The sequence below is a fragment of the Anas platyrhynchos genome, chromosome 29 (genome assembly GCF_047663525.1).
Source record: "Anas platyrhynchos isolate ZD024472 breed Pekin duck chromosome 29, IASCAAS_PekinDuck_T2T, whole genome shotgun sequence".
Taxonomy (NCBI): domain Eukaryota; kingdom Metazoa; phylum Chordata; class Aves; order Anseriformes; family Anatidae; genus Anas; species Anas platyrhynchos.
The window spans coordinates 3,711,286-3,739,229 of record NC_092615.1 but is presented as its reverse complement, the minus strand read 5'-3'; the positions used below and the strand labels follow the sequence as shown (position 1 = coordinate 3,739,229).

The window sequence follows — 27,944 nt, the reverse complement described above, 5'->3', positions numbered from 1 at the left end:
CTCCCAGAAAAAATATCTGCAAGTAAATACATATCTCCCCCAATGTCATGCTAATTGACTGATGAATACAGTCACCTTCAACAAAGCTTAAAATGTTATTATTTCAGTTCTGTTTATTTTTATTTTTTTCTGGCTCCAGCATCAGTGCTATTTTTCCAGCATACTTAGAAGTCTACAGGCACTATCATTATGGTCGTATGTTCTCAGTGAGAAATGCATCACAGATGCAAAAAACAAATCTGAAACATGGAAATGGACATGTCTGAAAAACACTATTAGGACTTGCAAGGTATTCTTAAGAAAAGACAGACTGATGGCTACTGTAAGCAAAAAGGAGCAGCTTCTGCAGGAAAGGCTTGACTGAGATCAAGATTATCAGGTAAAGAAAAAAAAAGAAATTTGATATGGTTAATACAAAAGGAAACAAAATGAAAAGAGGAATTTTCTAAATGACATGTTTTCTAAATACTATATTAATAAACCTGTTAGGAACAATGTTGTGCTATGGGTAGTAGTATTTTTTTTTTTTTTGACATTTGTCCAAGTTTAGAAATAACATTAAATCATTAAACATAAACAAGTATAGTTCTTCCATATGTGGACTTTTTTTTTTTGCCTTTTTTTTTTTTTGCTACTACTGTTAAAAACAGATATATTATTGTATTTCGTTTTAAATGCTCTTCATCTGTGACAAGTGAAAAAGAAGATTCACACAAACTAACAGCATTTGGGGTACTTCTCCCTTATTTGTCACTCTCACTAAGTCACTAAGGTCTTTCAGGTTGCATTCTACCTTCAGCTGAATTTGTGAAACCCTTCAGGAGGACAAATCAAAACCAAACACTTGGACCACCACACTGACTCATATTTAGTAATTTCAGACCCAGGAAAGAATCTGACACTCACTACTGTGGTTATCCAAAGAAAGATTTTTGGTTGCTTTTGTGTTAAACAAGAAGCACTTTAACATTACTTAAAAAGCAGCCTTTTAACTCAAGTTGGTGGAGAATGTACATCTGCAATCATAAAAAAAAAAATCAGAATTAACTACATTGAATATATCTTGACATTTTCCTATAAAACACTATGTTTTACATTAAGCTGCTGTGGGAGGTTTATTGAAAGACAGAAAAGCAGAGCCTTGTTTTTTGATGGAAGTGATTGAACTGTGTGGGATCAGGGTCTAAACAGTCATAGCCAGACTAGTGCACCAGGGTCACCTGATTTGTACAGTACTAGAATAGTCAAAGTATATAACTCATTATTTACATACTTTAACTGGAATTATTGCACTATTTTTTTCCACATCGATCTCTGGAGTTTGAAGAAATATTACACTTAGATGGAAAACCATCAAAAACAAGAAGGTGAAGCATGTGTTACAAGCAGGCCCATCTGAATGAAATATGAACAAAGCAATTACTGAATGTCTATAAGTTAATCAGTGTTATAAATTATTCCATTTTAATTGAGTTATAAACAACTTGAGAAATAAACTCTTACCTACCCCACACTGCATGAGAACAAATGTTAAAATACATTTTCAAGGTGGTGATAAATCTTAATGCTTCATCATCAAAAAACTACTGACATAAGCGTATAAAAACTACTCCCAAAAATATTATGACTGAAAGATAATCAAGAAAAAAAAACATAGAACTTTGAGTCAGTCTCCAAATTCGTTTTATCACTATTTGTCAAGTTCATTATTTAAACACAGGATTGTATTTTGAATATACATACTTGTACAATGGTTTAAATTAAGGCATAATCCAGCTGGCTGATATTTTCAATAAAATGTCTCTGTTGCTTTTGAATCACTAATTGGTTCAGATTACCCCTGGCAAAAGTAACATAGTCCGTTAAAGAGGAGATAAAACAGAAGAACAAAAATAACCCAGATCTCTCTAATCCTACTATCTAATCCATTTCCTACTATCTAATCCATTTGGGCCATTCATAAATTAATGTGGTGCAGGCCTTAGGACTCAGTAAGCCTTTCAAGAAACTCACCACTAAAAATCAATCTATCAGACAGGGCTTGAAGCTTTAGGCAGAAGCTGGTAAAATCCTGAACCCATGGTGTGGTTTTACAGAAAGCCTTTCACATTCTGGAGAAAGAATATTGTCCACCCAATGCAAAACAGATAAAGAGAGGTTAAACACCCAAAAAATACACGGCAAACTTTTGGAAGACCTAGCCAAAGAGATAATGGCTGAAGTTTAACAGACAGACATTCAAAGGAGAGCCTTTCAGCATTCAACTCAACATGCCAACTGGAGACTCTTAATTTAAAAGCATTGCCTCAGATCATGACACAATGATGATACTTTTGTAAATGACATTTTAGGCTCTTGAAATACTCTGAAAAGCATTTCTTCCATGCAATTTGGAATCATATTCTATATGTGATATTCAAATCATATTGCCTTTTTCAGCTTTAATGTAAAATATTTGAATTTTGAAATTTTAGGGAATTGCAATTTAAGTGTAGAACACAGACACCTTTGATGAAGCCAAGTGTTCTTAAATTGAATAAATGATATGCAAATCTCATCATCTGTGTGTATCAAAGCTGATGCGTAAACGGTTCAACCATGTTATGTAAGAAAATGCACATTTTCAGGAATATAAATTAAGACCAGCTGTACCTCAAATAGTTTTGCACCTCAAATAGTTTTAAATTCATCAATTTAGTCTTTCACAATGTCATTTAGCAAGAGGGGCAAAATAATAGGCTAGATCACAGCCTCATTTTGGAACCTGACAGGCCACACTTAGCTACTCTTGGGACAAAACAAAACATTCTTTGAAGCAGCTGATTAGTTACTGAGCAGCAAGAAACTCTAAATCACGAGTGACTATAGCACCATGTGTGTTCCCTTGGGAATGAAAACACCCTTTTCTTCAGAATTAATAATCACAACTATATTCCTTAAAGTTCAGCAGTTTGGATTTTTGAGCTTTTACTGATTCTTTTTGCTGTTTTACTTTAACGTTTTTCCTAGTGAAAATACTGCCTATTAAGCTTCGTATATAACGCTTATATAATTACCTATTTTCTTATTTATCTGGCTTGTATTTTATTTCTAAAGCAAACATTCTTAATACACTTATTCTGTGACAAACACTTTATTTTCAGAGACAGCCCCTGGAGTTCATAGGAGTGCTTAGAGAGCTTCCTGTAGCTCCGTTCATCCTGCCTTTTTAAACTAGACTAGTAGCCAACACAGATACCTGGAAGTAAAAACAAAGACAAAAAAGTTTAAGAGATGCATTTAATGCACCACGGTAGTATAAATCCTTTCAGAGGCTGGTAATTTAACCATCCTCTGCATTTCCTGAATGTCAGCTTATACTAAAGCATTCCCTTGCATCAATGGCTTTGACAAGTAAAACGTGACAGTAGGCAAAGTGCTAAAAACCTATGTTTCTCTCAACTAAGCATTGTAGCAGACTTGTTCAATGCTTTTCCTCCGTGTTAACCTACACTATGCTAAAGCAGCAATAATAGCCACACAAGCACAGAGTACTGTGTAAAGAAAGACTCTTAATACTACCCCGGTATAATGAAAATGCATCAGTCAAAGGCATTCACTTATAAAATGATCGCTGAAATCCATACATCAGAACCCTTGTAGAGCACCATATTTCTGAAATATATTTGAAGTGTATAGCTGTACCGAAGCTGGAGGCAGAACATTCTGCATTGTGTTTGATGATCAGACTCCCAATGAGGTTCCTCAATGAAGGTGAATACTACTGAACCAGTCTAAATACATACTGGCTTTACATGGATGTTTGTGACAGAAGATACGGAGTTCCTATCACATTGTTTATTCCAGCTGTTTTTGCTCTAGGTTTAGGCATTTGCTTTCAAGGTCGTCCTTGTTATGCCCAGCTGGTTCCTCACTCTGTGTGATAGAAATTTCTGACTGTTCCGTCTTTGTGTCATTATCAGCCAGCTCCTCTGCAGTCAAGGTGGGGCCATGCAGCTCCTTCACATGGAGGGTGGGATTGGTCATTTGCTCTGTCTCTTGTTGAGAGGCTGGTACATTGCTATCTTTGGGAAGCTCAGGGCAGTTGACAGGAGCTATCACCAAGGGAGGCTGAGGTAGGTCTTTCTGCAAATGGAAGACCACAGTTAGAATGAAGAAAATCATTAATTGTTACACTGCTGTCAAGAACGGTATTAACTGTATATAGAGATACATTAGGGTTTGCAAAAACTGTATTCAACTGCGTCCAGTTATCAGGTGAAGTGGTCAGATCAAATGGTCACACAAGGTGAAGATAAAAGGCACTTCTCTTACTATTCTTCAGCAGTGGACACATGCATAATGTGATCCTATTTTTGCATTATGCATAATGTGATCCTATTTTTGCATCTTAAAATGCACAGGAGTTTTTTCTTCCACGAACTTGTCTAATAATTTTTAAAAACCCTGTAAACTTTTCTTATTCACAACAATTTTGGCAAAGAATTTCATGTCTACACAGAAAAAAAAAAGTTACTAAACTTCTAAAAAAGGTTTTGTTTTAAACTGTTGTTTGAATTCATGACTTCTAGTCTAAACCTTCAAGACAATTTTGTTAAGGCTAAGGAAGGGAAGGTATTATTACATGAGATGGTCCTAAAGAAATAAAGAACAACTTCCAGATGAACATTTAAAAAAAGTCAAAATATATATTTCTAAGAATGGTAAGAGGTAGCTGCTTGCTATGCTATACATCTGCATTGTACTTCTGGTAACCTTGTATGTTAAAGCTCTAGCTAGTCATCTGCACAATGGATTTTTTTTCCCCCACCACCTTTTTATAAGCTCCAAATTCAGATATGTGGCTACAATGTATTGGCACCCTTAATACTATTAAAGTGTCTTTGTGCTAGGTTGCTAACGCAGAACAGTAGTGAAATGCCTAAAAGTTTTGTAACCAGGAAATACTATTTCTCTAAATCAGAGTTGCAGGAATTTCTGAATTATTTTTAAGTGTTCTCTGAAGAGGAAGAACTTTTATTTGCTAAGATCCTCCTGGGTCTCTTGCTATCACATGTCCGTAAGAAACTGACAATGCCTTTCATTTCTTTGATTGCAACCTTTCTGTCACATATTAGTAGCGGTTTTTAGTCCCTATTTCTTGATTTATCAGTTGTGACAGTGTTCCAGAAACATGACCTGTGTGAGGCATACAAAGGACTGCAATCCCAACTCAACTAACTTTTAAGGAGTTACTTACCACAACAGTAATAATACTTTCAACAAAGATCAAACCACTAAAAATTGTGTCAGAATGAAGGACAGACAGGGTCTACTTTACTTTTCACTAGCTAGTTTACGTGGCCATTAATATTAACATTAATATTAAAAGAAAGAAAATGAAAACATCACTGAAGCAAAAAAGTGTGTAAAAAAGAAACAATCAAGCAAAACAAAAATCTTTGGTTTTGGTGGATAATACTACAATATTTTACTCAACTTTAATTCTAGTTAGGTTTTTATAATAATAGTATTTCTTGAAGACACTCATATCAAACTGGTATTCACCGCAAAGCCGCTGCCTGTCCAGAACATTGCAAGCTCCTTTCTCCAAAGAGCCACAGCAAAACTCGTGATTAGAGTGCAGGGCACCAAGTAGAGGAGAGCTGGCTGGCCCATCTGCATCAATGCCAAGGCGACAAAGGTCACAAGAAGGCCTATGCCATATGCTGGAAGGAAACAAAATAAGAAAAAAAATTCAGCTATAGCTCTGCTGAATCAAAAACAATTAAATAGCTAAATAAGCATTTTAACAGGATTTTTATTTTTTTTTCCCCAGTAAGTACATAAAGCAACTTCTCCAAATTTTTTTCTGGCTTTTAAACAGAAGCATTATATATACACTATAAACTTCGACTACCTACTTTGAGATACTACTCTCTTTCTATTGGTAGTACAATGTGAAAGTAGTGTGATTGACCTAGTCCATACTGTGTGATTAAATCAATATCTTAAACAGTTTTAGAGAAGCAAAGTAAACAAATATTTTATTTCTCCTATTATATTTATGAATTCAGATAGAGACAATTATTTTGACCATATTATATTATATACTTGGTTTGGCTTTGACTGCTTCTTACTACATGGCAACATAACTTAAAACAGATGTATAATTTATTATTTTGTTTCAAATTACTGCTTGTATTCTGCAGAAAAGCAGAACAGAAGCATTTAGGATTTTATGTTGTAATTATTTTCAATTGCATTTTAAGAAGGAAGCTAAAACTAACTGATTTTTGTTCACAAGTAAGATTATTGGAATACTCAATAGTTTTATCCATTTTTTTTTTTTTTTAATTATTGATAGTTCTTTGTATTTGGAGGTATTACATCCATTACAAAATAATTCATTACATCATAAATCAGATTTTTAGAACACACAAAAAGAACAAAGTCAATATCCTTGAACCTGAATTTTCATATGCCACCAACTCAAAATCTTTAATCGAGAAGCTAGAATGAGTAGCTAAGCACATGTAAGAATACATGTAGGGGTTACAGTTACACAAATCATGATCAGAAGTAGTTTCCTTTATTTATGTCAGACAAGGCAGCTCAAAAAAGTGATGTCATAGTTCAGGAGTAGAAGGTCTAGCCTTTAAAGAACAAAGGAGTTTTATTTGCTTTATTACTTCTGTTTAATAATGAATGGAGCATAATGATCAAAAAACAACGCAGTATGAGATCAACAGTATGCTTTTGAAGGGAGTGACTCCTCTAGATATCATGTTTAAGTGTCAAACATACCTATCGTGCAGGCTACAAAATAGACTCTGGATGACTGGACCTGAATATCAAACCTATGACAGTAGGCTACCAGTAAACCTAGGAAAGGAAAGAACAATTACATTTTCAACCCATTCATGCATTGAGATAAATGAAAACGTATATCAAATTATCTATGAACTTTTAAGATTTTTTTTTTCTAATACTTTGGTACTCCACTATTTAAGAACCATGGCAGCATCATTCAGTAAGCCCCACAGCTTACAGAACAGTTACATAAATAGTCAAAGTTACCCTTAACTTAATACTTTTTATTAATATGCTTCTGCCTTTCCCTCCTGTGGGAAGGATCCCTCTCCATCCCACGCCATTTAAATAGATTTTTTTCCATGAAACTTGTAGGAATATAATTGTCTAAGGTTTTGCTGAATTTTGTTGAAACCAGGGATTGCAGAAACTTTGGTTCTGTAGAAATCAAAGCTAAATGCACAGTACTTTTGTGTGCTTTTTTTTTTTTAAAAAAAAAGAGTTTTTGATTAAAATGAAACAAAGTAAGTTTCAAAGCAATGCACATGAACCTGTTTGTTCATGTATTTTAAAGAAAACAAGAAACAAAAACAACAACAAAAAAAGTAATTGCTCTGGCATATCAAATGCAGCAAGAGTTAACAATTGTACCACAGAAGATTATGCAGCTAGTGAAAAATAAGTTATTCACAGAAAGAATGCTGCTAGATGAATTGTCCACAGTATGTTTCATCACTAGAATGTAGATAATTCTCTTAATCTCAGATTATCCAAGTTCCTTGGATAATCAAGCTCCTTATGTAAGATTTAGTTCAACTCTTAACTCTGAAGCTTGGAAATAAATGATCCCGGGGACAAAGAATTAGAAAGCAGGCAGAAGGGAGGTCACAGTGCAAATGGGAAGCACTTCTTGAACTCCAATTACTGGTGAATTTCTTTTATTTTCAGGTGAATTGTCCATAACATCCACATGTACCCAGAGATGAGTTCTGGAGCTTTTCAAACCAATAGCAACTGCAAATCTACTCTGCCAAGTGCTGTAGCATATTGAGATGCTTTTGAATTGGCATAGTACTGGAAGAAACATGGACAGAGCACTCAGTGGCAGCTAATGCACAGTAAAGGTGGAGACAGCTCTCTGATGACTGACCACATGACAAGAGATGGCTCCAACCTAATGTTCTAAATGTTAATGTTGTAAATTGCTGTCGTCACAGCCTGTTTTGCATTTTAGCAACCTATGGATGGGGATGGCTTCAAGTGGCTTCCTAGATCATCAAGCTGACAAACTGGAAGCTTCATTTTAAGAATACAACCTTTAAGAACCAGAGCAGTCTTCAAACAGACCATTTTGGTGCTGGCGATGCAGGTAAGTAGAGAAAGTGAGGTAGTAACAGTGGACATTCATTGTGTGAATAACAAAACAATGAAGTTTTGAATAGTGAGGTATATGTGCACTCAAATCACGGGCAAATGGGCAAGTCACTTCCTCTATGATCTCACTATTAAAAATGTTTATGTTGTAATACTAGCTGCTGAATTAATTCTTCAGTTTTCTCTACATTTCTCAACTTGACTGTGTGTGAAACTGAACCATCAAATTAGTAGGCATTTAATTTCTTATTGAAAGAGTAAATAGTGCAGAAAAAAACCAGAAAGGTATACTTACAAATATATCAAGTTTATACATGTCAAATCAAACTTCCCACTTGAAGTGGAAGCAGAAGAATAAGCTAATATGACAGTGCAACAAGTACAATTAACACACTAAACAAGAAATACCTGGAACTAAAATGTCTCCAAATCCTAGGAGAGAAAAAGGCCTGTCACACAGAGCCAGTGGTGAAGAGTTCAGTCGTGGAACCTTCAGGACCATTGGGAGCTTAGAAAGAAAGAGACATAATCCTTATGAAAAGCTTTCTTCTCTACATACTGACACCAGAACTTGTTCCTGTTGTACTAGACCTAAAGGCTACACAGATATAGCAAAACATTTTATTTTTATTTTATTTTTTTAACATTATACATCTCATTACTGACAACAATAAAAATACAGTTAAGATGGGAGTGAAGAAATACTATTAAAAACAAATGGCCAAGACAACTTGTAGTATGATGCACATCTCAAAATACTCTATATTAATGTCAAAGTCCTCACATGTAGTAGGTATCAACTCTGGTTTAACTGTAGAAACAAAATTAGACAAGCTGCCACATGTATAAGAAATAGCTTTATATTTGGTTCTACTGGTTGCAATGAATGTATCAAAAGAGCAAAGACTTGGGAAACCCTTTAAAAAGTAATTTTTCCAATCACTTTGAGACTTTTTTTTTTTTGTTGTGTGTGTATTCTAACATTTCTGTTTATTACATAACTTGCAGTGTTGAGGCACAGTATGACAAGATTCAGTGCAGACATTTCTATATTAGACTATTGAAGAAAATATATTTTGCTTATATTAAAATAATTGTATCTACTTATAGTATAATTATTCTTCCATAAAATTAATTGTGTGTAAAATTTGAACTAAAGTGGGAGCAAAAGACTAGAGTAATTTAAAAAAAAATGGTTTTCCTACAGATTCACTTCATATTTATTTTCTACACTGTAACTCATCATTTTCTACATCTCACCTACTTTCTTCCTCAACTCAGCCACATCATGTTGTACAGCTCTGTGCATGCAGCTGGCTGTAGTCAAAGGGTACAGAAGTGTTGAATTCTGACTTCTGTTTTCTATCTCCAGTTTGTGTTTCTCTCCTTTGCCTAGCTTCAGGTTTTCATAAAACAATTGTCAAAACTCGGGGGGACTGGATGGTAGGAAAGAGACATCATATGCATTTAATCTCTTCAGGTTAAAATGGATATGCTTCATTAGAAATTCTATTTACAAATATGCTCACATACTTTTATGAAACTGAGCTAACCAGCTTCCTTTTACTGAAACTTCTACTGGAACTCTTTAAAAGCAAGATAAAGGAAGACCAAAGCTATCATGAAGAGTCACTAAAAGTCTGCTTGGTCCTGTTTCTCTTGTAGATTTCCAGAGAGCTTAGGAGTGCTTATTTCCATGCAAAATTCTTTTTTGAGTGGCATATCCATTTCAGACCCAGTGTCTTTGAATTTTACAGAAGTTGAAAGCTTAATAGCTAGAAGTTAATGCCATACTTTCAGACTACGTACAATACCTTTTCATGAGTGGCAGAATCAGATGGGCCCGCAGCTACCTCCACCATTATACTCTCCCCAGTCTAAAGAAAAAAATGGCAAAGTTTTGAATCAGCACATCAATCAGCAGGCCAGGGATTATTTAGGAATACAGTGAAACATATCATTACCTTTTGCTCTGTCTGCAGCAGTCAACAGAAAAATATTTTACTTACCTTTGTTAGAAAAGGTGTGATAAATACAAAGAATACATCATAGACAAAAAGAACCAAGAGGAGCAAGGTGCAACCCTGGAAGAGACAAGATACTTGGTGTGTATTTATATACTATGCATTAGTTAGCAGCAGCATATAATCAGCAACTTGAGTATTCAGAATAAAAAAAATAGGACTAAACAAGACACCCTAATTTTTCTCAATTCCTGAATATTTTAAGTGGAAGAATCTCATTTTGCATGCAGCAAGAATATAATTATCGGATACAAAGTTATATATTAGTCCCTCAAATTCTTTATCCTGTAAAATCTGAAAATTATGTTTCAATTTGTTAGGAGATACTAAAAACTTATGCATTTTCTCTGAATGATGCTAGGCATAGTTTGAAACAGCATCTACACTATCTCAGCCAATTTCTACAGGGGACCAGACTTATAGGTGAAGATAACTTGGAAAAGAGTTTGAAGAGCTGCCTAAGAAGCAACTAAATGACTAACGCTAATTTTTATTTTAGAATACTAATTAAGTTCAAGAAGATTTGAAAATTAGAACATTGCATCCATCTTATGTCAAATTAAGGGAAAAACAAAACAGAGTGGTGGAAACTACTCATATCTGATTTCCAGCAAAATGACATTGAGAAGGAGTGAAAAATCACAGCTGACAGATCTCAAGAAACAAGTCTTTATGAAGTAATCACATTTAGTAAAATCCGAATCATATGGTGCCTCAGAACTTTGTGTGTTTAAATCAAAGACCTGTATCATGAAATCATCACTGTATGGATGAGAAGTTCACTGGTTCACACTGCTGTAGTAGATAAAGTAAACCATTTTAAAGTAAACCGAAATTTAATATCTCTTTAACATCCATACCTTAAATGTAGGCAGGCGAATTGTTTTCAACATGTAAAGACAGAAAGCAATTCCTAAAGCATCTTGCAGAACCCAGGCCCACCTAAAGGAAGAGAAAATTTATATTTTTGCAGGAAGCAGCAGGACAGTCAGACCAAGCTGTTTTCACTAAGGACCTGCTTGGGGAAAAAAAATAAATCAAACAACAACCACCAAACCAAAATAAAAATTTTATTACAAGCTCTTGTTTGCAATCAACATTGTAGTCATCATGGACTTACAAATATGAAGTTGTACTGGACCATCACCTAAAGAAATAAATTAGACAACTTGTACCCAAACTTCTATACCACTTGTGGAAAGCTGCATGAAACCAGTCAGAGTATTGGCTGGGAATCCAGAACCAATGAATCCTGAATTTTATGGAAGAAACTCAGGTATAGTGAAAGACAGTTTCCTGTAACTTAGACCAAGGCGAAAAAGATGAAGTACATCAAGAGCAACTATGAATTTTATATCTAATTTTTTTAACACTTAAAATTACTCCGTAACAAAATGAATTAACGCAGATGGTACGCATCTTTCACAGCTTCCTCAGAAATATGAGAATGGAAGTTCCAGGGTGTTAAGATTGCAAGTTTTTTCTTTAATTTGACAAAAAGTAATCAATAGAAGTCTAATTTCTTCCAACTCCTAGATTCTGGATAGGTTTAAGCTTCTACAGATGGCAATAACATAGTATAACATAGATTATGGTCTTCTTGCATAGAAATTAAAATATACACTTACTGATCTTCATTTCTGAAGATTCCCCAGACTACACTGACAGAGATACAAAATACTGCCAACAGCAACATCCGGACCTGTGGACGCTTGTGAAAATAAGGCAAGTTGTTGTCTGGGATTCTGAAAACGAAACACAATTGGGTACAGTTACATATGTAGTTGCCCTCCTCCTTCATAAACATTTTGAAACACAAAATCACCCTGTAAATCCCTTAATTACCCTATACTATAAATTTAAATTTTCCCATTAAAGAACTTACAAGTTGTCACATACCTACACTTTCCCAAGGGAAATCTTCTTACAAAAGGAGACAGGCAACTGTAAAGTCCAATTGAGGCAGCCAGGCAGAATATTCCTATGATAACATAGACTGACAAATAAAAAATAGTAAGTCCACAAAGGATAAGGTAAGAGATGCTTTCTTTCAATCAAAAAGCCTGAATAAGGCTTAAATTTCATCAATGAAAATTAAACAGACTTCAAATAACTGTTGATTAGATTTATGCTCTTTAAATATCTAATTGCAGGTTAGTTTACTCAGGTACTTTATGCAACAGCTGCTTTAACAGATCAAAAGCTCCTGGCTACTATTTTTAAAGTAAGATTTAAATCAGAAGCCAGAGACAATTTACTGTGAAGTGTTCATCTTTTCACAATTGGTACACATAAATGTCATAAGGGAACAATTAAAATCACTCAGTAACAAAAGAATCAACACAGATGGTATGCATCTTTCATAGCTTCCTTGGAAATAGGAGAATGGAAGTTTCAGGGTGTTAAGGTTGCAAGTTCTTTCTTTAATTTGATAAAAAGTAATCAATAGATGCTTACCTTACGTATAAAGCTAGAAAAATCAACTTGAATAATAATAGAAAGGAGAGTATAGGTTTGAGAAATCCTTTGATAAAAATGCAGACTTAGCGTCTTACACCTTTATTCTACTTAACAGATTTTAATATTTGAAAGAAGTGCTATGAATACCAAATCCAACCTTACTAAAGTAGGTACAGAGGTCTACTCTGAGGATTTTCTTAAAGTGTTTAAATCATATAGCAATGAGAAAAGATGGTAGAAGACAGCTGTTTTGTAATCACTTCTACAGTAAAATTGTTCTTGAAGCAATGGCAGCCTAGTAGCATTGAAAATGTATCAATAGAAATATAACTTAAGAGTACCTAAGTGGTCATAGAAGAAATAAAGGAGGACCAGCATTGAGCAGCACATTACTACAAATACACAGATCATTATTGGAGTCACATCAACTGTTTCATCATCATGTTTCTCTGCCCCATCATCACGTTTGTGCTTCATGTATCGCCTGAAAGAGTAATATGGCTATAATCAGACCATTACTTCTGCAAGAAAATGGCACTGAAACTTCAGTAAGAGTTACATGGACTTGGAAAAGATGACACTACACCAACACCTGCACGGATTTCCACTGAAGTCAGTGGAATTCAACATTTTACATGTATGTATGAACACCAGAATAATCTGGTGTAATAGTAATCACAAAATTGTTATATCAAGAGTACTATTTTTCATTCACTTACAACTCTGAATCTTGAAAATTCCCACAGAATACACTGCTGACTTCAGAAGAAATCCTGAAATCAGCTTGCATGAAGTAAATGTTGGAAATGCATAGCATATATTTCCTCCCCATCTACTTGCTAAAAGTAACCATAAAATTTCAGTAAAACATTTATAATAAACATCATATGTTAACCATCTGTTTTACACTATACTAGTGAAATCAAATCACTATAATTTTCATAAAAGACCTTTAAAAATGACTCTTTGCAAAAGCCCAAATAGCCTATTCCAATCCAATTTCCCTTTCAAGTTTTTCAAATGCTTGGCTTTTTGAAAAAAGGCAAAACACTCAAATACTGTACATGAAAATTATACACCACGCTCAAGGGCTCTCAGATGTTACACTAGTATCTTCCCATTCCAGTTATGGAGAGCCTCCAATCAGCTGCACAGCTACCAGGATGTCTTTAGAGGACACCACCACCGTGGTTCCATCCCGCTCCCATCAAAAGCATAAGAAGAAGAAATCTGGCATATTATATTCCCCATACTCACTTTTTCACATCTCTGCTTCCCGCCCAGTAGCCTCCAATTGCAACAGTCCCCACGGCCATGACAAATATAATCACCATGTTATAGTCAAGCACAGGCTCATTTGGTGCATACATCGCCCCTTTCACTGACCTGCCGAAACTCTGCAGAGGCAAGCACAAATTCAAAGGAACTTAGTGACCAGTCTTCAGTTAGAACTACCCTGTTCTTTAAATCTCCCAAGTTTGTTTTTGATATCACTTTTTCCCAGGAAAGGTATTTTAAAAAAATAAAAAATAAAGGCTATATGTCAAGGGAATGCAAAGAACACCTTCAGAGATTCCAAATATAAACACAATTTAAGGAGACATCTTTCTCTGTGATCTAGAAGTACTACAGACATCTGCAGTTCTGCTTCTGCAAAACTGCCTTGGCACATCCAGGTCTTCCTCTGCTGCCTCAGTTCAAGAGAAGATAGAGATAATGATACTACAACAGTGAAAGAGCTTACACATGCTTTACACACGCCTGTTTTCTTTTACACCACTAACATACTTGTGAAGTTAGCTTCCTCATCACACATGGTTGAACTCCTTCCTGCTGAAGTGAACCAAGGTGATGTGTTCCCACTGCCAACAGGTATTCAAAGTACACTACCAGATTGCAACTATTCCAAAGCAAGGCTCCCCAAAATAAGTACAGGATGGACACTTCATAAAACATAACTAGATAAAACATAATATAACAGTCTTTGCAAGTATAACTCTACAGATCCAAAGCTCCTAAGATGAGCTTCACATACTGTTGACCAATAACTCATTTGAGATGGTATGAAATAGAGTATTTAGTATTGAGCTTACCTTGCCAATATCTAACATATCAGAATAGCTCAGCAGAGCAACAGGAATATCAATCTCTTCATACTGACTCCTGTTACCCCCAGGAGGAACCTGAAAGACAGTTCAGATCAGGCAAAAATATATTAATTTCTGCAAAGACTACATCAAAAGGGTAAAGTTTTTAGAATATTTTCTGAATTAAAAGGAAGCAAAAGGGGCAAAAAAAATATAATTTAAAATTATCTTTACACAGGCAAACCACAGAAGAAATAACCCAAAACACAACACAAAACAAAAAAATACTGCTAATGCCTTATCAAAAATCTTAAACCAACTATAAGGATGCTGCACTGGGGCCACGTGGCAAGGGCTTAGTAGCAGGAGGATGCAGCGGTGGCCTCTGTGAGCACAGCACAGCAGCTGCCCCAGGTCAGATCAGACCCAGTTCCAGCCAGCTCCAAAAGGGACCCACTACTGGCCAGAGCTGAGCCACGTGTGATGCTGGTTTTGCCTCTGGGAGAGCACGTTGCAGAAAGGGGAAATACTGCTGTGCAATAGCAGCTGAGAGAGAGAGGAGTGAGAAACAGCCCTGCACACACCAATCCTGAAGACCTCACCAAACTGAATGAGTGGGAAAAGATGGCCAATTCACTTTAGCACAAATATAAAGTAATGCAACTTGGAAAAAGTATTATAAACTATGCCAGTATGTTCCTAAACTCTGAATTGGTGGTTACCACTCAGAAAGAGATCCTGAAATCATTAACAGTTCTCTGAAGTTAGCAGCTCAGTATGTAAAGGCACCCAGAAAAGCCAAGAACCATAGAATGGCTTGGAATCTTTTTGATTCCAGTATTTCATAAGATGTGAGGAAAATTCTAAGCCTTTGACTTCATGTTACAGAGGCTCTATGCAGCACTCTGCCTACTTAAATTAATATATCCTCTTGTTTCATTAATATTTTCTTCAGCTGTATTATTTCCACACATGGCTAGGCAAGGCAGGAAGATGCATGAAAATAAACATAAATAACATGTGCGTATATTTAAAGAGGAGCATCTGATACCAGCAATAAGCACTGAAAATAAGACAGCATCTAACGCTAGAGGAGCATCAGTAATCTACAAAGACAGAAATAGACTTACCAGCCTCTCTCTGCTAACAATCAGCAGCCCACGAGCTCCATTTATCTGAGCAAGCCTCACTTTCTCATAGAAGGTGCAATTCCCTCGCATCACCATGGGGATTTGATTATTAAATCCCCCGTCAGGTACATCAGAAGGAGAACACAAAACAGATGCTGTCTGATCCTGCAGCTGCAAGAGTGACTGAAAAGAAAAAATATTTTATACATATATAAAAAAATAGAATCAAGAGCAAAAAAGCACAGGGTTTCTAAAAGACAACTTGGAATTTACAATAAAGTGAGAGTATTCTCAGAGAAGCAACAGTGTTGTTCTCTCTGTAGAGAGAGCAGGTAATATAGCGGGGTGGCTCTGTAACAGAGGGGCAGGATTGTACAGAGCTTGTAAATTGACAACCCAGCAGAGGGCCTCTTAGTAAGGATTAAGGGAAAAGCAAACAGAGAAGATGTCATTGTGGGAGTCTAGTATAGACCACCCAGCCAGGATGATGACACCGATGATTCTATAAGGAACTAAGGGATATCTCTAACTGCCTTTGTCCTTAAGGGTGACTTCAACTTGCCAGACGTTAAGTGGGAATACCACACAGCTGCTACAACAGATCCAGGAAATTTGAAAAGCACGTTGATGGTAACTGCTTGGTACAAGTACTAAAGGAGCTGTCTAGGAACGCTGACCTTCCAGATTTGTTGCTTGTAAACAGCGAGGGTCTCATGAGTGAAGTCATGAGAAGTGGCCACCTATCACCACCGAGTGGGAAAAAAAAAGTCATCAGCTTACACAGCTCTGGATAACACAGAACACACGTGACAGTTTGTATTTATTCCTAAACTTAACAGAACTATGAATTTAGGATATCAGGAAGGTCATGTGGTATCTTTTTGTATCACACTAGCATAAAAACTTCTTTCTAAGTACAGGTAAGTTCTATTCTCATTTAATTGATCATGTGCAAGAGAAGGATTGAACCTGAAATAGTTAACTCTCTGCATGCTGCTTGGAAAGAAGTACCGCCATCACAGCACTGTCTAGGGAGATCTTAACAGACTGAAAATATTTTTCAAAGCACAGCAAGCAAATTAGGTGTTTCAGATTCTACTAAATCCAAGATAGGAATTAGAAATTTCCCCTATAACAAAGGCATTTTTGTATATATTCTTTTCTTAATACTTAGCTAGGTACTTACAGCTTTACCCAGATCATGTGGCAAATGGGCCCACTGTGAGTTGAAGAGGATACAGTAGTCTTTTCCTTTGCTGCTCCCCTTCTCTGAAAGGACATGTACCATTCCATACTCACAGTACACCTGAAAGTATAACAAAATTCAGCACAAGAAGTTTGGGTCACATGAAACAGCTTGCTGTCAGCTCATCTGCTTTTTACTTAAAAGAAAAACAGAAGACTCTAAGAAGTTTCCAGGTCTGTGCGGGGAATACAGTGGAATTCGTTATCACTTCCATCATACTTCAAACAAAGAATTCAGATACATAAGGCAGATTCCCTCCTACACAGGAACTGGTCAGAGAATCAAATGAAGCCTCCCTGAATATGGCTTTAAAAACAACAATTCCACCACCAGGAGATTCTGTTCCCCTCCCTCTTCCTTCTGTGCCACTTCATGTCACACTGACCTTCAGTGAAAGGAAGTTGTGGGGAGCTGGGGGTCGGCCTCTTCTAATAGAGAACTAGTGATAGGACTAGAGGGAATGGCCTCAAGTTGTGCCAGGGGAGGTTTAGGTTAGAAATGAGGAGACATTTCTTCTCGGAAAGAGCAGTCAGGCATTGGGATGGGTTGCCCAGGGTGGTGGTGGAGTCACCATCCCTGGGGGTGTTCAAGGAAAGGTTGGACGTGGTGCTTACGGACTAGCCAAGTTCTGACCATTGCAGTCCCTGTAGAAAGCTTTAAATGCTTCGTTCACATTCAAGAGACTTTTTGTCCTGCTTTCTGAACAATTCACTTTTGATTTTTTTTTTTTTTAATTAAAATGCACAAATCCAGATCAATGCCTCTTTTTGAAGCTGGAAAGTCTTGATCTTTAACTGCTGCTTCAGGCCTTCAAGCACTTAAGTTTCTCTGCAAGAGGACTGTGAAGTACTGCTGCCAGGTAACAGACTATAAAAAGATTATGTGCATTGACACTGCACTGCTTGTACAAACTCTTAAGTGCCCTGAAGGGAAGGCAAAAGCATGGGGTTGATTTCCCATCACATAGCTGTGGTGGGCTGACCTCAGCTGGCAGTCAAGCCCCCAAACAACTGATCATTCACTTTTCCCCTGTAGCATGGGGGAGAGAACAAGAAGGGCAGAAATGAGGGGGAAAAAAAAAAGGTAGGTCAAGCCAAATACGGTTTAAGAAGCAGAGGATAAAAAGAGAAAAAATACAACTAAAACCAACAACAGCAAAGACGTGTGATGCAAAAGCAGTCACTCACCACCAGCAGACCAAAGCCCAGACAGTCCCTGAGCAGCAGCTGCTTTGGAAAAACTCTCTCAAGTTTTTTTGCTGAGCATAAAGCTAGATGGCATGGAACAACCCTTCAGCCAGCTCAGCTGTCCCAGCTGCATTCCCTCTGAGCCTCTTGCCCACCCCCCCAGCCTAGTTGCCAGGGATGCAGGATGGTAACAAACAGCAAAGGTCTTAACACCATGCAAGAGCTGATCAGCAACAGCTAACACCTACACTGTTCTGATCACAGACCTAAAATGCAGCTCCTCAGGGGTTTCACAGAAAGTGCAGATGCAGAGCAGGAAGAATGACTGGCAAGACAAAACCCAAAAGCCAGCATGACAGAAGGAGGAAAGCTAGAGACACTCTCTCCCTTAATCCAGCCTAGCAGTGCTTTTATAGCCCTGTGCTGAACAACTCAAAGCCAACTCATTTTATCTTCCTACCAACTGCCTTCATCTCCTACTACCCCCTACCCAAAGACCCAGCTCCTCTGTTCCCATTCTTGGCTATTTTTTCTTGTCCAGCACTCTATGAGCAGAGCTTTTCCAGCAGCCTGTATATTCACAAGATCCCTCCGTGTAGATACCCTAAAATGTGCCTCGGCATCTGAAGCACACGTGTCATCTGGAAGACCCTTTCTCTTTTAAACTTGGATGCATTGAAAGATTTCAAGATTATGAGAGAAACTCAACAGACTATCCCTAACCACACTGCTGTGCTGGTTTAGACTAACAATTTTAGATAGAAAGGTGTTGACAGATGAGCCTGTCACATCTCCTTCTAACATTCATATGTTAAACAAATTAATGGTTTGATAACAATACGCTTGTACAAATACATCTTATACATTTGTGTCTTAAGTAGCTGCTGAGAAACAAGATGACAGACACCTGGAAGCAAAGCTGAATCTTAACGTGCTTGTACTAAAATTCATTGGAAGAATCCCTCAGACATTTCTCCCCATTTATTTCAAACCTACTAAGTGAATGCTCCGCTGCACCCCTGGAAAACACTTGCAGCGAGCATGCTTTCTGGAACACTTTGAAGAATTGTCTTTAATTGTAAGCGAACTCCAAATTGCCTGGAGAATAAACTATACCATTTGACAGCAAAGGGGTAAAGAAAAAATCAACCCCAAATATGCAGGATGTAGAAATATTTGATCTTTAGCTCTTATGTATAATTAACTTTGGATAACTGATGCAGCAGTTTTCTTCTTCAGTATTAGTGTTCATTCGGTTCTCTAAAATACACCAGATTTGTCCTGAAGTGTGCTGGGCATAGCAGGCTACGCTGCCTATTTCAGTGCTGATTAAGGCCCTGCTGATTAAGACCAAAGTGCAAGTTTCAAGGCACAGCTGCTTTGGAAAGGGAGATATCACCATGCAGAATGGTGGTGGAAAAAAAAACAAACATATTTAGCAAAACCAAACAACAAGAAAGAGATACCTACTTGTCAGTGTGCTTCTTTAGCTCATATCTGAGCTATTTAACCACAGCACCTACACCACTTTCATTTCAACAAAAGGAAGCATCGCTAAATAATAGCCCACAGTCATTATCTTGAACTTGTCTTGCACGAGTAACATGCCACAGAGACCCTAGTATAGATATAGAGATGACCAGAACAAGAGTTCTTCCTGCTTATTGTTACAGAAACTGTCTGGGTTTAAAAAGGACTGCTGTGGTTTAACCCAGCAGGCAGCTCAGCACCACACAGACATTTGTTCCCCTCACCCTACCCCAATGGGATGGGAGAATCAGAAAGAGGTAAAACTCACAGGTTGAGAGAAATGCAGTTTAATAGGACAGAAAAGGAAGGGAAAATAATAAGTAATAAGAATAAAAGAATATAAAAAGAACAAGTGATGCACAACACAATTGCTTGCCAATGCCCAGCCAGTCCCTGAGCAACAGGGCCCCATCTCTGGCCAATCTCCCCAGTTTCATTGCTGAGCATGACAACACATGGCATGGGATACCCCTTTGGCCAGGCTGGGTCAGCTGTCCTGGTTGTGTCCCCTTCCAGCTTCTTGTGCACCTCCAGTCCTCTCACTGCCAGGACAGCATTAGAAGCTGGGAAGTCCTGAACATCATTAATTTTCTTCCTAGTAGCTGGCATGGTGCTTTGCTTTGGATTTAGGATGAGAATAATTCTGCTAACACACCAGTGTTTTAGCTATTGCTGAGCAGTGCTTACATGATCTCATCCAAAACCTGGACAGCTTGGTTTTGAATATTACATGCACAGCTATCTCTAAATGCTTCAGGCAGTTTTGCAGGTGCTAGCCACCTGCAGCAGGATGGCTTTATGCATTTGAACAACCATCAGCTTGTACAGTTAAAGATCTGGCATTTATAACAGAAACTACACATCTTTAAGAGGAGAGAATAGGCATAGGGTGCGTTGCTCCATTTCCATTTATATGACTGGAACTCATGAGAATCCCCAAGAGCCACACTGAAGACAGCAATACACAGGCTTTCTGAGCACCTTAATGGTTCTTAAAAGAAATACTAGGGGAGTAAAAGGTTCCTACTGTGCAGTGCTCAAAACACTTCAGAAAGCTGTGCACTTGTGTGCCAAAAGACAAGTAAAATCAAGGATGAGGGGAATTAAATTGAATATGATCAAGGCTGAAAGCAGAAGGTGTAAGGAGTTACAGATTGTCCACAGAGGACAGAAATGAACGGGGATTAACAAACATTTTTACAATGCAATTATCACTTAGCATCAAAGCATAGTTCTGGAGTCTGTTAACAACCACTTCGATCCTGTTCTCATTCTCTTCCACCTAAGGAGAATCATGGGCATTAGGGTTTCTTTTTGTCAGCACTGTAGGGCTTTGATGCTTCCAGTTTTGTTTTTGTTTACATCACTAGGCATCACATTGCCAGAGGAAGTTCAAAGCAGTGAGGTTGATGCACTGGGACAGCGGCAACCTTTGTTACTGTTCACGGTTCCTAGAGATCACTCCATATCCTGGATTAACCTATGAGGAAACAATCTCCTCCACAGATCCTGTACAACCTTCCCACAAGCCCAAGAAGCACTTTTCCAAGGGTTTTGGAAAAGGCTGAGCTTGATATCCAAATCTGCAGGAAAAAAATAACAGCTGGTATGATAAATTGTTTTCAGATTCTTGCTTCATACAGTACATATGATTTAGAAGATTGTGACAAGCTTAAAATGGAATAGGCTTCTTAGCCTCAAATAGAAGTAACTCCTCCCAGTTCAGTAGGGAATTATCCATTTTCCATATGTAAATAAAGAATGCTTGTATGGTAACAGAACATTTACAATCAGACATCCAGAGATCCCCACAAGCAAGATTTCTGCAGAGATGGCAACCTGCTAGAATGGTGGCTTTCTGAAAACTGCCCTACAAACAACAGAATTTACAATACAAAGCTGCAAAACAAGGTAAAGGTTCTCACACAGAAGCATGAAGTCTGCAACATGAGCAACTGAGCCAACCTATGGGCTCATTCTCGCTGTTTGCTCGTCTTTGCCATGTCTCCAAACTCACCTGGGCACCCCATACACCTTTAACTATCTAAACCTTTGTTTTTCCACAGAAGGAAGAAAGAGTCACAGCAGGACAATACAGCCTGTACAACGAAGGGATTACATTTCATGGTGAAAGTGTAAGGCAACACAGAAAAGGGCAAATTATACTATAAGGAGGTCACACAAGTCTGGATGCACATAGAGAGGTTGTTTTACAAGACAGGGCTATAAATTTGTACGGCAGTTATCTAGAGGAGAAGACAGGACTTATTCATGATCTGCCTCTGATTTCACAGCCCTCGCAGTTCTGCCAACGTAACAGGCTGGGGAGCTAGGCTTGAGTCAGGTCACTGAAATAATCAAAACTAAGAAAAAAAATCTCTAGAGCATTAAGTTTATCATTCCAACACTCCAGTTTCTAGCATAATCTAGTAATGCCAGCAGAAAAGAATGAGGCAGACCATGGTACAGGAACAGCAAGTTATTACCTTGCCCTTGCCTTAGGGACACTGGTTCATTGAGTTACATCATAAGCAGTACCTTGGTCTGTATAAATATATGGTTATATCTTGGTCTGTGTAAATATATGACAAGTAGAACTAGCACACAGTAAATACACACAACTCATTGTAAGAGCTGTCAGCTTTGTCCTCCTGGAATAATCCCATCCATTGGTCACTCGTGCTCACTTCAGTACAAGTGCATCACAGCACTCTTCCCTGCCTCCAGCTGAGGATGAGGTACTAGCTAGAACTCCTACAGGCAAGTACAAGAGATGTAAAGCACTGCAAAATCAGAGCTCTTCAAATAGTTTTTGAACAAGCCAGCTTGGACACCTGAAACATTAGTAGCTTACAATAGGTAAGTGACAGGTGTCACTTTTTCAAAGGTGATGGTGAACTCCATGCCAGACCTCAACCCCTTCTTATACCTTATTAATCTGTGGGCCTCATGTTGGCACTACCAGTACATGTGAAGCATTACTAGAAACTGCAAAATGCACAAGGCAGGTGAAAAATGAGGAGGAGAAAGTATTATGCAGATGTAAGAAAAAAAAGTACGTTAACTGGTAATCAGCTCATTCTGTAACCAAAGATTGCTTACAAGGAAACATTAAGGAGACAGTAAGAGGGAAAAATCAAATCATCACATTAAGATCTTGCACCAAGAAGACCCAAGACAAAATGCTGCTCTACAGAGTACCTGTAAGCATTTAAGATATCTTAATGATACTTTCAGAATGCAGAACACCCGAGCTTAAAATACACAAACTACGTACCATGCCACAACACAACAGCTAAAAAACCCATTCTCTCCTGTGTCAGGATTACTTGCACGACTTGTCACATGTGTTTGTAAGACCTGGGAAAGTTTGTCCCACAAAATTTATTTCTACAGGAGAAGAACGCAGGGATCAAAGCTCTCTGTGGGCTCAGGAGAAGCCCCGTTTGTTTTACTACGGGGGATTTCTCAAAGAACCATCGGCTGGGATGACCCCAACGCCAAAACCCACCCTGGGGGAGACCCCAGCCCCAAACCCATCCGCTGCCCCGAGCGCTGTTCCCAAGGGGCTGCCTGCAGAAGGCTCGGGCTGAGCAAAGCCACGACGCTTTAAGAACGATAAAGAACACGCTGACAACTGCGGAACAAAGTAATAACGCACGGACACTGATAGCTCACAGAGAACACACAGCACATAAGGGGGGGGGGGGGCTGCGGTCACGGCCCCTTCCCGTTATCTACCCAATGCCCCTACCCCAGCAGGGCACCCCCAGCAGCAGGGAGAGCCCAGGACGCTCTGGGGGCGGCCACCGACGGCTCACCTGAGGCAGCAAGAGGAGGAGGAGCCGGGCCTGGAGCCGGGCCCGCCGCGCCGCCATCCCGGGCCCCGCCGCGCCGCCGCCCGCTTTTGTTTCCGCCCGGGCCAGGCCGGGCCCCTTCCGCACCGGTTGCCTAGCAACCAGACCCGGAAGTCCCGCCCCTCTCCCCGCGGCCAGCCAATGGGTGTTTATCCGGGAGGCGACGTCACTTCTGGCGGCGGCAAATGAAATGGCGAACGTCGGCGGGGGTGGCGGCGGCGGCGGTGGCGGCGCGGGCAAGATGGCGGTGAGGAGGGGGCTGCGCCGCCACGGGGGGCGCTGGGCAGCCGCTCCCCTCGCTCCGCGCTCGTCCGTAGCTGCCTCGGGGTGATTTCCGTAGCGGTGCTGTAAAGAGGGTGGTGTAAAAAGCGCCTGAGTTGACCGGGAGGGAAGGGGGGTTGTGGGGGGTTGGGTTGGGGGAGGCTCCTCTTTAACCCAGCTTTGCCTTCGCTCCGCTGCTGTAGGATAAGGAGAAGAAGAAGAAGGAGAGCATCTTGGACCTCTCCAAGTACATCGACAAAACGATCCGGGTGAAGTTTCAAGGGGGGAGAGAAGGTGAGCCGGGTCCGGGCACAGGTACCCCCAGGGTGAGGTTCTCTGTGCATCTCCTCACGTTATGACTCCCTTCGCTTCTGGGGCTGCGTTCTTCTTTCCTGCTTTCTTTCAAGGAAAGGCAATGGATAACGGGTGCTTTCATTCATTACAGTTTGCTATTTACTAGTCCGAAGCGTATCTCCTTTGATATTTCTGTTAATTCCCTGGCTGAGATTTTATCTCTGTATTTCATCTGTGCACCTTTTTCCATTTTCTGTTAGTTCTCGTTCCTTTTTCCTGACTCCTTACATTTCAAGAGTGCTTTTAAAGCAGCAAAGAAACATTCTTAGGTGTTAGGATTCACACACCTGTCTTCCCTCTCATCTCTTAGCTTGCTAAAACGTGCCTGGAGTTCTTAGATTGTTTCAAGGTATTTCTATGTCTCTCCATCACTTCCAAAGCAGTTATGTTTCCTTCCGTATTTGCTCCTGTCGTATTTACAGCTATCCATCCGTGAGCATCTGATAGTGCCACCTGCAGGCCACCTGTTTGTCTGAAAGCTAACAAAATGCTGCGTGGGAGATGCTGGACGTTAGCTTTGCGAATTTGCAAAAATCTCATTTAAAGTCTGGTGGGCCCTGATACTTACAGAGTTTTGGAAGTTATTTGTACTCTACTGTTAAGTGGGGGGGTGGTTTTTTGGTAGTTTTTGAGCAGCGTTCAATTCTGTTGAGTCTAATGGTTTAGATTTTCTTCTCAGAAAAATCATGCTATTACTTTTATAATCTTCATTTAACATCTCAGATACAGGAGTCTGTTCCTTGGTTTGGGCTGGTAGCAGTGATAGTAATGCTGATAATCAAGTATTTTTCAATAAGAGAGATCTATCTGTGTAGTCCTGCAATTTTAGTGACCAGTCTTGAAGAACTGTGTTCTGTTTTAGAATAGAGCCACTGACTGCAGTGCATTCCTATAAAGCTAGTGCTTTTGCTGAAAAGGTTACATCCCAGAAAAGCGCCTAGAAAATAGATTGTCTGAGGGAAGATATTATAAGTTTTTCCTCCTTTTTGACACTCCACTTCTGTAAGGGGTCTTTGTTTTATTTATTTTATGTTTTGACTTTGTATTGATTTGTTACGCTGAGATATTCTTAAAATGCTCATGACACTGGCTGAAAACTCAAAATGATCTTTAAGGCATTAACACTTCTGTAATTAGTTGTAAAAACTGGAATACAACACAGGCTGGGTTCTCACGCTTCTGCATTTTGATAAAGTGTGCTGTTTAATATCTGTCACTCTTTTGATCCTCTTGCTTGAGGGAGGGAATGTATCTGGAGAACTGAGTGAGTTCTCAACCTCCTGCGTTTCTGTGTTCCTGGTTTTGGTCTTTAATTATTCTTTTGTGTGTGGTTTTTAATAGCAAGTGGCGTCTTGAAAGGATTTGACCCTCTACTGAACCTTGTGCTTGATGGTACCATTGAATATATGAGAGGTAAGTAATACACTAGCTCTGTAAAGCATCTTTCCCCCCCCACAATGATTCGCTTAACAGAAAACTTACGGCTCTGTGGGTGAATAACCAAAAATTGCAGGTTTAACATCACCTGAATAGAGAGTCGTTGACAGGAATGAAGCATGAATGGATGAAATAACACAGGTTAAGCCTATTTTCTGTTGCAGAGCATTGTTAGTTTTTGCTTGAGCTCCTGTATAACTCATTTGGTACTCCTGTCCTATAAAGCTGGAATGAAGAAGGGTTCTCTTTCAGATAGGCAGAGTGCCTTTGACCTGGAGGGTTGCCAGTCTTGCACAAAGCATGAGAAGCATTTTTTCAGCAAGAATTAGTATTTTATAGTCTTATAAACTGTACTGTAAATGCAATCTCTGCATACCCATGGAACTAAAGTCTTCTGTAGCTTCTTAGAGTTAATAGAGCTATGATTTTTTCAGAGTTATAGGATATTCTGAGTTGGAAGGGACCCGCAAGGTTTACCAAATCCAACTTCTAGCTCTACACAGGACAGCCTGAAAATCAAACCATATGTCCACGAGCGTTGTCCAAATCTTCTTGAACGCCAGCAGGCTTAAAACTGTGACTGTTTCTTCAGGGATCCTGTTCTAGTGCCTGACCAGTCTCTCAGTGAAGAACCTTCTCCTAATACCCAACCTGCCCCTGAAGCAGCTTTATGCTGTTCCTCAGGTCCTGTCACCCTTCCGGTCCCCATCATGAGGAAGCTATAGGCCACTATGAGGTTTCACTTCAATCCGCTGAAAGTGTTTGTCTGTAAGGTCATTTGAAATGGTATCAGGATCTTTTTTTTCTTCCTCTTTTTTTTAATGTTTGTATCTATGCTTTTGGTTAGGTGAATTAAAGAGTGAATTTGTTAAAAGATAAATTTGTTGCTTTGAAAGCTAATAAAGCAATAATGTGCTGAAAATGTCAGATGCTGCATTATTTCTGTAGTCTTCTGTGCTCAATTTAAAAAAAAAAAAAAGCAAGCTTGAAAGTCTGGAAAAATAACATCTGTGCTTCTTGAAGTTGAGGGAATTTGGTTTATCTTCCTTATGTTGCCATTGTAACTATGGATCTCTTTTTTTCAGACCCAGATGATCAATACAAATTAACAGAAGACACGCGTCAGCTGGGACTTGTGGTCTGCAGAGGGACTTCTGTGGTTCTCATCTGTCCACAGGATGGCATGGAAGCAATTCCAAACCCTTTCATTCAGCAGCAGGATGGCTAATGGCTTTGTGCTTTCTCTGAAGACTTCGGGGGGTACAAATCATGGAGGAAACTATCAGTGTATGTGAAGCTCCCTGATTTGTGGGAGGAGTTTGAACATGTGTTTGTTAGTGTGGAAAAACAGCTTTTATTTTTGTGGTTTTCCATAAGTGCAGGAAATGGTGTGGTATGCAAGAAGTTCTGACTTTTTTCAAATAAATGTGAAGCTCTACAGTGTTTAGAGCTGACAGGAGAGAATATGCTGTCTAGGAATTGTCAGAAATCCTCTTGATATTGTGAATTTTGAAACAACCACATTAAAATTAGTAAAGAATGCCCCAAATATTGTTTATATGTTGTGCATCTTTAAATACATTACAACTGTTTTTAAACTAAATGAATCTGGATAGATTAGAATGTGTTTTTCTTCCTCTTAATTTTCAGGACTCAGCTGGGAAGCATTTTGTGTTGTTTTAGTCTTCCTTCTTTAGATTTTGGTCTCTTTCCTGCTTGTTCCAGTGCATGCAGGAGAAATACTTCCATCATATGATACCTTATCACCTATACAAGCTACATAGCTAAGAAGATATTTTCTAGCACTTGTTGCACAGATCACAACCCAAAAAATCTGCAATTGGAAGGCTCCCACGCTTCTGCAGGAAAATTGGACTAACTTGTCACATGATTGTGTCTCAGCTGATTGATGTGAACCTTATGGAAGTGTCTGTTTGATAGTTGAAACTTTAGAGGAAGCGTGTTCAGTTGTAGGCAGTGTCTGGAAATACTGCTGATTTTTATATAACAGAACCACGAGGGAATGGCTATAATAATTTGATTTGTAAGTAAACACTTTATTTCTTTTATACTTCAAATAGCAGGACTTGTGAGTGAATAAATGCAAATTAACTTGTTTCTAAATGTCTGTTTGTTTGAAAAAAGGGTCTACATCTGCCATTGCAACTTCTCCATATTTCTAAACCTAAAAGACATTTGTTCAAG

At 38.7% G+C, this 27,944-nt stretch overlaps 2 protein-coding genes across 3 annotated transcripts; one reads left to right on the top strand and one right to left on the bottom strand.

Annotated features, from left to right (window-relative positions):
• Positions 1-95: 95 nt before the first annotated feature.
• On the bottom strand, positions 96-23,806 carry SPPL2B (signal peptide peptidase like 2B). Of its 2 annotated transcripts, none has more exons than XM_027472018.3 (15): positions 23,652-23,806; positions 17,054-17,173; positions 15,868-16,050; positions 14,744-14,833; positions 13,908-14,047; positions 12,992-13,134; positions 12,090-12,186; positions 11,819-11,935; positions 11,051-11,132; positions 10,176-10,250; positions 9,981-10,043; positions 8,575-8,674; positions 6,787-6,864; positions 5,548-5,708; positions 96-4,125 (listed from the first exon to the last, which is right to left on the bottom strand). In XM_027472018.3, exons 1-15 carry the CDS (start codon positions 23,706-23,708, stop codon positions 3,838-3,840), a joined length of 1,794 nt encoding a protein of 597 aa, XP_027327819.1. In that variant the 5' UTR covers positions 23,709-23,806; the 3' UTR covers positions 96-3,837. The 2 variants fall into 2 exon arrangements, with proteins under 2 accessions (XP_027327819.1, XP_027327820.1); XM_027472019.3 differs by having other exon boundaries at positions 5,480-5,708; positions 23,652-23,781.
• On the top strand, positions 23,786-27,863 carry LSM7 (LSM7 homolog, U6 small nuclear RNA and mRNA degradation associated). Its single transcript, XM_027472020.3, has 4 exons — positions 23,786-23,934; positions 24,152-24,242; positions 25,644-25,715; positions 26,825-27,863. The coding sequence occupies exons 1-4, from the start codon at positions 23,878-23,880 to the stop codon at positions 26,965-26,967; spliced, it is 363 nt and encodes a 120-aa protein (XP_027327821.1). The 5' UTR covers positions 23,786-23,877; the 3' UTR covers positions 26,968-27,863.
• The last annotated feature ends 81 nt before the right edge of the window (positions 27,864-27,944 follow it).

Excerpts from the sequence above, each read along its gene's own strand:
- SPPL2B (XM_027472018.3), bottom strand. The coding sequence starts at position 23,708 with ATGGCGGCGCGGCGGGCCCGGCTCCAGGCCCGGCTCCTCCTCCTCTTG. Across the intron at positions 11,936-12,089 it reads TTTCCCTTGGGAAAGTGTAG|AATCCCAGACAACAACTTGC; the intron begins GTATGTGACAAC and ends TTTCGTTTTCAG. Across the intron at positions 8,675-9,980 it reads ATTCTGCCACTCATGAAAAG|CTCCCAATGGTCCTGAAGGT; the intron begins GTATTGTACGTA and ends TTTCTTTCTAAG.
- LSM7 (XM_027472020.3), top strand. The coding sequence starts at position 23,878 with ATGGCGAACGTCGGCGGGGGTGGCGGCGGCGGCGGTGGCGGCGCGGGC. Across the intron at positions 23,935-24,151 it reads GCGGCGCGGGCAAGATGGCG|GATAAGGAGAAGAAGAAGAA; the intron begins GTGAGGAGGGGG and ends CCGCTGCTGTAG. Across the intron at positions 24,243-25,643 it reads GTTTCAAGGGGGGAGAGAAG|CAAGTGGCGTCTTGAAAGGA; the intron begins GTGAGCCGGGTC and ends GGTTTTTAATAG.